The sequence below is a fragment of the Zeus faber genome, assembly GCF_960531495.2.
Source record: "Zeus faber genome assembly, chromosome: 10".
Lineage (NCBI taxonomy): Eukaryota > Metazoa > Chordata > Actinopteri > Zeiformes > Zeidae > Zeus > Zeus faber.
In genome coordinates, this window is record NC_137199.1 from 33,241,293 (window position 1) to 33,252,594 (window position 11,302).

The following is an 11,302-nucleotide window of genomic DNA, read 5'->3' on the forward strand; positions in this document are numbered from 1 at the left end:
GGGACCGAGAGCAGTACAGCACGTGTTGAGCCGCCCCCACAGCACCCCCCGATGTGGAGGTAGTGGCGGAGCGGCCGCCGGAGCCTCCATGTGCAGGAGAACAGTTGAAATGTGGAACGGAAGAAAAGAAAATCAGTCTGAGCAAAGCGCTGCTTAATCACCAGGACTCTGAGTAACCACAGGCAGAGCAAAGTGGGTTAATGACGCTGCAATCAGAAACGTCCAACTGAACAAGTCATTTCATGTTTTACTGACTCAAATCTTATTAAGTGGAACCGTTTGCCAATGGATGCTTCCAAATTCCTATAAACTTGATTTAAGATGTGAGGTGATCATCTGGAGACCACACCTGAGATTCATTCTCAAAACAGATCAAACTGCACAACGTGTTTCATGTTTCTTTCTGTTCTGTCCTGGAATTCCGTCGGCCGACCGGGCTCCGTCCAGGTTCGGCTTTTAGTTTTGGAACTGTGGAGTTACCTCATAGTGTTGTGAAGCACAGAGATGATCAGAGGTTCTGGTCTGGGCTGGTTCCCTCAGGACCAACCATCTTGGCTGACGTCAGGTTAATCACAGTAAACTGCAGCAACAGGAAGTCCTTTGGCCACAAAACTCTTTTGCAAATACTGTGCGAGATACTTTCCACGGTTAATCAACAGAGCCCTGATTGGCTTGTTCCGTTCTCTGGAACGAGGAAAACCACGCGATGTATAACAGAAGTGGGTAACTGGACTCCGAACGAGTCGACATTCACCACATCACAGCGTTGCCGTGGTGATTCGCTGTGTTTCTGTGGGAAAGCCTCGTCTCAGCCGCTCAGCGAAACTTTCTGCAACAGGAGGCGGAATGAACGCGGCGTGAGGTGGAGTGAACGCTGCGTGAGGCGGAGTGAAGGCGGCGTGGGGCGGAGTGAAGGCGGCATAAGGCGGAGTGAAGACGGCGTGAGGCGGAGTAAAGGCGGAGTGAAGGCGGCGTGAGGCGGAGTGAAGTCGGCGTGAGGCGGAGTGAAGGCGGAGTGAGGCGAGGTGAAGACGGCGTGAGGCTGAGTGAAGGCGGAGTGAAGGCGGCGTGAGGCGCAGTGAAGGCGGCGTGAGGCGGAGTGAAAGAGGCGTGAGGCGCAGTGAAGGCGGCCTGAGGCGGAGTGAAGGCGGCGTGAGGCGGAGTGAAAGAGGCGTGAGGCGGAGTGAAGGCGGCGTGAGGCGGAGTGAAGGCGGCGTGAGGCGGAGTGAAAGAGGCGTGAGGCGGAGTGAAGGCGGCGTGAGGCGGAGTGAAAGAGGCGTGAGGCGCAGTGAAGGCGGCGTGAGGCGGAGTGAAGGCGGCGTGAGGCGGAGTGAAAGAGGCGTGAGGCGGAGTGAAGGCGGCGTGAGGCGGAGTGAAGGCGGCGTGAGGTGGAGTGAAAGAGGCGTGAGGCGGAGTGAAGGCGGCGTGAGGCGGAGTGAAGGCGGCGTGAGGCGCAGTGAAGGCGGCCTGAGGCGGAGTGAAGCGGCGTGAAGGCGGCGTGAGGCGGAGTGAAGGCGGCGTGAGGCGGAGGGAAGGCGGCGTGAGCTGCAGGGAAGGCGGCGTGAGGCTGAGTGAAGGTGGCGTGAGGTGGCGTGAGGTGGAGCAAGGCGGAGTGAATGTAGATGAGGCGCGGTGAGGCGGAGTCATTATCCCCTGATGTCATGGTTCTCCCTTGAAGTGTTGCAGAATGTTGTGTTTCTCAGTTTGGGGGAAGGAGGAGACATGAGCTTGTGATGTTGCTTCAACACTCTCAATGAATTCAAAACATGCAGAGAGTGTGAGGACATGATCCAGTTCGATCCAGTTGGTCCAGTTCGATCCCGTGGGGGTGGATCTGCCTTTTCAACACTTTCTCATACTTTTTAAAAATCTCTGTTTGTCAGCGAAGCCACAGTTCTAAAGCAGGAATGTTGCACATCTGGAGAAACTCTCAGCGGAGAAGAGGAGGAGATGTTTGCTACAGATATTGTACACATAAATATATACAGTATATATACTGTATAATATTATATATATATATATATATATATATTGTAAATTTCCCCCTTGTGGGACTAATAAAGGTTTATCTTATCTTATCTTATATGATACTATATGCATATACGGTATAATATATACAACAAAATTATACAATTACTCAGGTTTCCCGTTTTTATGCTGTTCATCAGGTGTGTGTGTGTATAAAGGGGTATGACAAATGACATACTGTAAATGTGTGTGTGCAGGCAGCGTCTCTCACGGTGGACGTGTGTGGTGAGGACCAGGAGCCTGGATACTGTGCTGTGAGCAACGTGGCCATACACACTGACTGGTGAGATACACACACACATACACACACACACACACACACACACACACACACACACACACACACACACCCACGCTGCAGGTCCATGATGTCCAGCTCTACAGACCTTGTGATCAGTGGTGATTCAATGTCATTGGCCCTGGATGTGACAGTGGAGCAGCTGCTGCTGTGTTTCCTGCATCTTTCCTGCACACGCTCTGTTCACACACCTTCCAGCTTCTCTGTCCTTCAAGAGCACATCAAACATGTTCAAATCAACCTTTGTTCACCGGTAACTGTACGCACCACCATGTTGTCATGACACGCAAGTATGAGGTGTCGTTTGATTCTCTGGATGCTTGTGTGTGTGTGTGTGTGTGTGTGTGCCCGTGCAGGATCCTGGATGTGCAGCCCAACCGGCTCTCAGTGGGCGGGGTCCGCTCCGTGGAGCCCCTCCTCCACCGCCGCCAGGTCTCCACCCACGACTTCCTGGGCTGCATCATGGAGCTGGCGGTGAACGGACGCCCCCTGGAGCCCAGCCAAGCCCTGGGGGCCCGGGGGGTGCTGGACAGGTGGGGCCTCCACTCAGTCCTCCTCCAACACCTCCTTCACCCTTCTCTTCATCCACCGCTCACCTTCATCTGTTCCACCAATCACCTTCTTTATCCATCGCCTCCTCCACCCTCCACCTCCTCCACCCTTCTCATCACACACTCCGGTTGAGACTGGCTCTTCATCTTATTTCTCATTTCCTCTCTGATGTTGAAGACAGACTCTTTGGGAAAATCTGTTTCCTCCACATAAAAGCAGATTTTCTTCTTTTCTCAAAGCATCTCAGTGCTGTGAATACATCCTTTAATATGCTAATGTCCTGCCCCCCAGCGCTCCAGTGTTCAGGACCCCCAGCTGGCTGCCATTTAGCTGACTGCTTCTGTGCCTGTCTGAATATCTGTCTGACTGTCCTTTATCTATCAATCTATCTGTCTATCTATCTATCTATCTATCTATCTATCTGTCTGTCTGTCTGTCTGTCTGTCTGTCTGTCTGTCTGTCTGTCTGTCTGTCTGTCTGTCTGTCTATCCATCTATCCATCTGTCTGTCTGTCTGTCTGTCTATCTATCCGCCTGTCTGTCTGTCTATCCATCTATCCGTCTGTCTGTCTGTCTGTCTGTCTGTCTGTCTGTCTGTCTGTCTATCTGTCTATCTGTCCGTCCGTTTGTCTGTCTGTCTGTCTGTATGTCTGTCTATCAGTTCAAAAGACAGACAGACAGTGTAAGTAGTGTAGGCAGTTTGAGAGACCTTGACATAGAGACTTTGATGATGTTTTGGACGTGACCATCGTTCATGATTCATTTTCATGATCTTGACACAGTAAATAGATGAGAAGGATCATCATTCATGTGGATAATCATTGATGTGGAACCACGGCTCAGAAGGAGCATTGATGAGATCAGTAGGACAGTCAATGAAGTTCAGAAAACTGCACTGTAATCGATTCTTGAGGTCTTGATGTCTGAAGGTCTGAACGGTCTGAAAGTCTTGAAGGTCTCGAAGGTCTTGAAGGTCTTGAAGGTCTTGAAGGTCTTGAAGGTCTTGATGTCTGAAGGTCTTGAAGGTCTGAAGGTCTTGAAGGTCTTGATGTTTTAAGGTCTGAAGGTCTGAAGGTCTGAAGGTCTTGAAGGTCTGAAGGTCTTGGAGGTCTTGATGTCTGAAGGTCTGAAGGTCTGAAGGTCTTGAAGGTGTGAAGGTCTTGAAGGTCTTGATGTCTGAAGGTCTAAAGGTCTGAAGGTCTTGAAGGTCTTGAAGGTCTTGAAGGTCTTGACGTGTGAAGGTCTTGAAAGTCCTCCTGAGGTCTTAGTCTCTGGTTCCCTGGTTCCTCTCCAGATGTCCCAGACTGGAAGGAGCCTGCACCACCAGTCCTTGTCGTCATGGAGGAACCTGCCTGGATCTCTGGTCCTGGCAGCAGTGCCAGTGCGTGGACGGCTTCACCGGAAAGTTCTGCGAGAAGTGTGAGTCTGCTGACGCTGCAGCCATTAATTCACATTTCATCATGACTATTTATGAATCCTGACTGTGACTCATCTAATTGCACCATGTTCCTTAAAATAGTCTCAGCTGCACTTGAAGCTTTGTTTTATGTTATTTTTATACCTAGTTTCATAACGACCTTGAGCCTCCGCCGTATAACCCAATATACTGTGAAGAAATAACTCCATAAAGGCGTCACGGCCTGCACCCCCTTCACGCTGCAGGTTCCAAACTAAAAGAGGAAACTTCCAGAACGTTCCTCAGCGGAGCACCAACACTCCACTGGTTCTGTTTGGAGCCGTTCCACCATTGAGTCTAAATGGACAAAACAAAGCCATCGTTCCTGTTTTCCATTTTCATTTCAACTTCTTTGAGAGTGTGATTTGGCTTCTCTTAACGTGGCACAGGCCCTCTGACCTCCACCTCCACCTCCATTAACATGGCTCCATCTTCAAGGTTGGATGAGGGTGTGACCCTTGTGAAACCCACACGGCTGATCATTCAAAATGGTCGTTCAGCAATACCTGCGCTTGTTTTCTCGTAACTAGGCTGACGGTGTATTTCACCGGTTCTGTCCAAATTGAAGTTGTCACGAAGAACTGCAAAAGTACAAGGATGTCAAACACAAACCTGTTGGTGCTGATAAATATCTATCGTCTGTGGGTGGAGGAAGGGGTTTCAGTTTTCTTTCGCTCCGTCCTTCCAGACATCTCGGCGGACACGGCGCTGTCTCTGGACGGGACCGGTCGCCTGGACTACGCCCTGCGTCAGGGACCCAAGCGGGACTTCCTGCTAAAGCAGGCGCTGCAGGGCGCGACCTCTGACCCCAGCCGGCCCAGCAGCCTGGAGGTGAAGTTCAGAACCAGGAGCAAGAGCGGAACTCTGCTCCACATCCAGGAGAGCAGCAACTACACCACCATCAAGGTAAGAGAGGGATGGATGGAGGAAGGGAGGGGTGGAGGGATGGGGGGGTGGGGGATGGAGTGGTAGAGCGATGGGGGAGTGGGGGGTTAAAGGGATGGGGGGTGGAGGGATAGGGGGGTGGGGGTGGAGGGATGGAGGGGTGGGGGGATGGGGGGTGGAGGGATGGGGGGATGGGGGGTGGAGGGATGGGGGGTGGAGGGATGGAGCTTTGTCCTCCAGACCACAGAGGTGGAGCTGTGCTTCTGCAGGTTCTGTTCTGAGCAGCTTCTCTCTCTCTGTCTCCTCTCTCTCTCTGTCTCTCTCTCTCTGTCTGTCTCTCTCTCTCTGTCTCTCTCTGTCTCCTCTCTCTCTCTGTCTCTCTCTGTCTCTCTCTGTCTGTCTCTCTCTCTCTGTCTCTCTCTCTCTCTCTCTCTCTGTCTCTCTCTGTCTGTCTCTCTCTCTCTGTCTCTCTCTCTCTCTCTCTCTCTGTCTCTCTCTCAAAGCTTTATTTACATCAGTGATCAGCAGTTGGTCTCAAGAAACTGAAAATAAGACCTAAGAACTGTGTGTATCAGTGTGTGTGTGTGTGTGGGGGGGGGGGGGGGTGTGTGTGTGTGTGTGTGTGTGGGGGGGGGGGGGGTGTGTGTGTGGGGGGGGTGTGTGTGTGGGGGGCTGTGTGTGTGTGTGTGTGAGCAGAGGAGGCTGTGATTGGTTCTCCAGCTTGGGGGGCTTCAGTGTTCTTTGGCTCGGACACAAACCCTTTTTTTTCCGTCTCATTTTAAATCAATTTGTCCGGAAGCGACTTATCACCGCTGATTTCTGCCTCTTTGAAATGCGCCGAGTGGGATTCTTTTTCCATCGAGGTTGGAAACACAAATATGAGATTACCATACGCAGAGCGAGCCGCAGACCCCGGGCGGGGCCGCGGACCCCGGGCGGGGCCACGGACCCCGGGCGGGGCCGCAGACGGGGCCGCATTCATTTATTTTAAAGCTGTGGAGAGAAATGTGTCTGAAGGAGGGAGATGATAGTATCGATCATCTGAGCAGGCTGCTTCCTCCGGGAACATTTACAAGAAGGAACTGCAGATATACTTATATACTGTGTGTATGTGTGTGTATATATATATATATATATATATATATATATATACATATTTATAAAGTAGAATAGAAATACAATTAAACAAAGGAGCTTTGAAGCTTTGTTCGTGTCTCATTAACTAATACACTTAAATAACTATTTCAAAACAAACTGTCTGTCCACTCATCCACTGGCTCCGCCCCCTTCTCTTCTCTCAGCTGAAGAACGGCGTCGCCCACTACGTTTCAGATGTGGGTGTGGCAGGGAAGGTGGAGCGCTCCGTGGGCGACGTGGTGCTGTCGGACGGGCAGTGGCACACCCTGCGGCTGGTGAAGAACGGCTCCTCCACCTCGCTGAGGGTGGATGGCAGCCACGCCCGTCTGGTGCAGCACGCCACCCAGGACTTTGGAGGTCTGCAGGTGCTCACCCTGTCCCTGGGGGGCGTGCCGCCTGGCCCCGCCCAGCAGAAGACGGCTGCAGGTGAGCTGGTAGAGGTTTGGGTGGGTGAAGGTTGGGAGTTGGGGTTAGGGTTAGGTGTATGTAAGGGTTGTGTTTGTTTCCATGTCGGTTAATAGTCATAGTACACGTGAGGAATACTGCTCTAAAAGAAAAGAAGCTTCAATGAATGGAGAGATTTTAAAAGGTTTTGCTGTGATTTGTGTAGCGTTTTTTTTTTGTCGTTTATATGTCGTTCGGTGTTCCTCAAAGTGTGTTCTTGAAAACACGGAACACAAGGTCTCATTCTGCTGCTCGGCTGAAGACCATGTTTGGTCTCAGGCCAGACGGACTCTTAGGACCCGGCGCTGTCTCTGCTTTTATTTGACATTGGCAAAATTTACCTCTCTTGAATTTACAGTAGTTTACGAAATGTTTCTTTATCGAAGCATCATTTCTGGACTCATAACTAATATTATATTTGATGTGACTTTATCCTGGAACGCCCAGCTACTTCCTCTGGCTGCATTTCGACTTAAATGACATGTCAAATGTCACCCGTCCGACGTGGAAATGCTTTAGATCGGGTTAAAGTGAGTTCGTCCAGAGGGAGGGGAGGTACATTTCAGAATTTCAAGGGAGGGAAAAAAATCATCGAATACTGTCAACTATTATGGTAAAAAAACAGCAATTTGAATGATTTGTCGACCTCCTTTACACAAGAACCGGCGTCTATCTCAAGATCACCATGTGCTGAGCAGGCAGGACCGTCTTGGACACCATGAGAGTTGAGCATTTGCTTTGTGAGAGCTAATGAAAAGAAACAAATGGATTTAATCTGCTCTGGGTTAAATTCAATAAAAATCTATTTGCATCAGTGAGGCGGTGAGGTTGTTAGCAATACACAAGGAAAAAGAATCAGACGCAGAAACTTTCATCAAACCCAGATGTTTGTTTTCAAGTCTCTGACGATGAATTCCCTTGAAACAAAGCTGATGATTTTGGAACATAATCATATTTCTTCTGTCAAATTTGCTCCTGACTGATTCCGCCTATTTTAAAATGTGATTAGTCGAGGAACTGTTGTGCGTTGTTTGTCCTTCGCTTGAACCAATTACTCGACTAAACAAAACTCAAGGTCTGATTATAGCTTTCAGTTCCTGCTATTGACCAGGAAATTATCCAGCCTTTAGAGACATTTGAAATGTCAGTCGGCCATGCTACTCTGGCTGTTTCCTGTTATCTGAATCTGCTCTTCCTCTCATTCTCTCGCAGGCTTTGACGGCTGCTTGGTCTACATCAAATACAATGGCGAGAATCTGCCCTTCACCGGGGAACACAGCCTCGTCACCTTAACCAAGACCAGCAACTCGGTGAAGATTGGCTGCCGCGGCCCCGACCTCTGCGAGAGCAGCCCCTGCTGGGACGGGCTGATGTGTGTCAACCACTGGTACACCTACCAGTGCGTCCCCCCCGGGGACTGTGCCTCCAGCCCCTGCCAGAACCAGGGGAGCTGTGTGCCGGAGCCCCGCTCGGGCTTCACCTGCGCCTGCTCCGAGTTCTACACAGGGAAGACTTGCGAGACGCTGGTGGCTTGTCTGGGTGTCCAGTGCCCCCAGGGGACACTCTGCAAAAGTGCCAACAACGGCGGCTTCGTCTGCAGCCCAAGCCCCACGGCGGACGAGCTGGTCCTCCCCATCTGGGCCGTGCCCGCCATTGTGGGTAGCTGTGCCACGGTGCTTGCCCTGGTGGTGCTCAGCCTCATATTGTGCAACCACTGCAGGGATCGCAATAAGATTAAAGTGCCAAAAGAGCCCAAGGAGAAGAAGCCCAAAGAGAAGAAGAAGAAAAAGAAGGGCAGCGAGAATGTGGCCTTCGATGACCCCGATAATATCCCGCCATATGGGGACGACATGACGGTGCGGAAGCAACCGGAGGGGAACCCCAAACCTGACATCATCGAGAGGGAGAATCCTTACTTGATCTACGAAGAGACTGACATCTCCCACAACACCGAGACCATCCCCAGCGCTCCCTGCGTCCCCTGCAACGGGCCAGAGGCCGATATTGAACACTATGACATTGACAACGCCAGTAGCATTGCCCCATCGGACGCTGACATCATCCAGCACTATAAGCAGTTCCGCAGCCACACGCCCAAGTTCTCCATCCAGAGGCACAGTCCGCTGGGCTTCGCCCGACAGTCCCCCCTGCCTCTGGGGGCAACAAGCTACACCTACCAGCCTCAGTACAGCCAAGCGCTGAGGTCTACCCCGCTCAGCCACTCCCACTCTGCCTGCCCCACTCCAAACCCTCTTTCTAGACACAGTCCGGCCCCGTTCACCAAACCTTCCTCTTTTTACCGCAACACTCCAACCAGGGAGTTGAATCTCTCACGGAGGGAGGGGAGTCCGCTGGAACTGCACGGGGATGTGTGCCAACCGCCCCCCATCTTCAACTATGCCACCCGATTGGGGAGGCGCAGCAAGAGCCCACAGACCATGGCAGGCCACGGCCACACCTCCAGGCCCGGCAGCCGGCTCAAACAGCCCATTGAGCAGATCCCCCTGGAGACAGGGCCTCCGGTGGGGCTGTCCATCGAGGAGGTGGAGCGGCTCAACACACCGCGTCCACGCAACCCCAGCATCTGCAGCGCCGACCACGGACGCTCCAGCTCAGAGGAGGACTGCCGCAGGCCACTGTCCAGGGTCCGCAACCCGGCTGATGGCATCCCGGCCCCCGAGTCCTCCTCAGAGAGCGACTCCCACGACTCCTTCACCTGCTCGGAGATGGAGTACGACCGGGAGAAACCCGTCGCTTACGGCTCCCGGGTGCCGAAACTCTCGCAGGTCAATGAGTCGGATGCTGACGACGAGGACTACGGCGGGAGGCTGAGGCAGCGGCGGTACTCCAGCCGCAGGGCGGAAGGCGGCCCGGGAGCCGCCCAGATGCCCCCGACTGAACACCACCACACCCTGCCCCACAAACTGGGTCAGCAAGCTGGGAGCTTCAACTGGGACAATCTGTTGAACTGGGGCCCTGGTTTTGGACATTATGTGGATGTTTTCAAGGACTTGGCCCTGCTCCCGGAGAACGCGGCGGCGAAAGACATTGAAATGAACAGTGGGGATGGGTCAGTAACCATTCTGAACGAAGGAGAGGCGGAGCAATATGTATGAGACTATTTATTGTGACGCTGTACATTCATGCGATGCTCTCCGTAAGAAGGAAGATTGTACATAGAGGACTTTGTTCAGAATAACAAGACGACCCAATGCAGTAAGGCAGGGAATGGAACCTGCAGCACTTAGTTCAACTCCCTTGGACATAGTTAGTAAAAAGTGTTTTCCTTCCAGCTCTCCGCTGGGCAGCCTGTCTATCCCTCTTTCGGTGTAAGACACCTTCCCTTATCTCAGCCAGACCCGTCTGCGTCGTTTGAGTCGCTCTCACAGCTGAGAGATGAGGCGATAGCGTGGAAATCCAGCGTCTACGTCTTTCGGGGTGAATTTCTCATTTCCTTAAACGGAAGCATGTGTGTTTGATCCGCGCACCTGACGGGCGGTGAAATCACCTCTCTGTTGGCACGGCAACGCAGCCCCCCCAAACCCCCCATCCTTCTGTCTGCACTCCTTTTTTTATAGAATTTGACCTCATGTTTCTCTCTCCCTTCTTTCCCTGTCTTATGTTTCATTTCTCTACATCTCCCAATCCTTTCTAATCTGCCTTGATTGTTTCTCTCACTTTTTCTTCTTCTTCTTCTTCTTCTTCTTCTTCTTCTTCCTCTTCCTCATGTCATCCCTCCTCTGTCCTGCCATGTGAAGGTGAACTGCTCCCGTCTCCTGCCTTACAGACATTTGAGGATTTCTGGTTCAGGTTTTGGAGGTACTCCTAAAATCCTGAACACATTTTTCTGACCGGAAGAGAATTTTCCTGTAAACTAGACTAAAAAAATGAAGTTGTGTACATTTTTTATAATTCATTGAAGGAACCATTGAAGTCATTTGTTGTCTGTGTTGGTTATTTTGACGTGTATGGTTTCTATTTTTTTTTTTACTGTTTATTAACTTAAATTACTCGAGCTGTGTTTTGATCTGTATTTTATATGCTGAAATGTAATGTTTTTACTTTCGGGGAAAGTAAGATTGAAGACTTATTTTTTACATTTGTTACAGATGTAACATAAGTATTTTCCACTTTTGATAAAACTATAACATGCTGAATGCTTTGTACTTGTAAAGAGCCAATAACAGAATAAAAAAAAACAAGTATTTATTTAAGAAATGTTTGTTGAGCACTTTTGACAGCGACGTCATCTTGTGAATGCTCTGCTAGATGGTTCCAGCAGCATCCAGGAGGTTCCCTGAGTCTCCAGGAGTTTCCTGGACATTCCAGGAGTCTCCAGGGGTCTCCAGGAGGTTCCCGGAGTCTCCAGGAGGTTCCAGGAGTGTCCAGGAGGTTCCAGGAGTCTCCGGGAGGTTCCAGGAGTGTCCAGGGGTCTCCAGGAGCGTCCAGCAGTCTCCAGGAGGTTCCAGGAGTCTCCAGGAGTTTCCCAGAGGTTCCAGGAGG

General features: G+C 51.2%; 1 protein-coding gene across 1 annotated transcript in view; it reads left to right on the plus strand.

Annotated features, from left to right (window-relative positions):
- fat4 (FAT atypical cadherin 4) overlaps positions 1-11,006 on the plus strand; it is an 81,167-nt gene extending 70,161 nt beyond the window's left edge. Inside the window, exons 12-17 of the mRNA XM_080008089.1 lie at positions 2,226-2,311; positions 2,683-2,859; positions 4,172-4,296; positions 5,022-5,239; positions 6,520-6,781; positions 8,012-11,006. Coding sequence (XP_079864215.1) covers positions 2,226-2,311; positions 2,683-2,859; positions 4,172-4,296; positions 5,022-5,239; positions 6,520-6,781; positions 8,012-9,915 — 2,772 coding nt within the window. The 3' untranslated portion in view covers positions 9,916-11,006. The remainder of the gene's footprint in view (positions 1-2,225; positions 2,312-2,682; positions 2,860-4,171; positions 4,297-5,021; positions 5,240-6,519; positions 6,782-8,011) is intronic.
- The last annotated feature ends 296 nt before the right edge of the window (positions 11,007-11,302 follow it).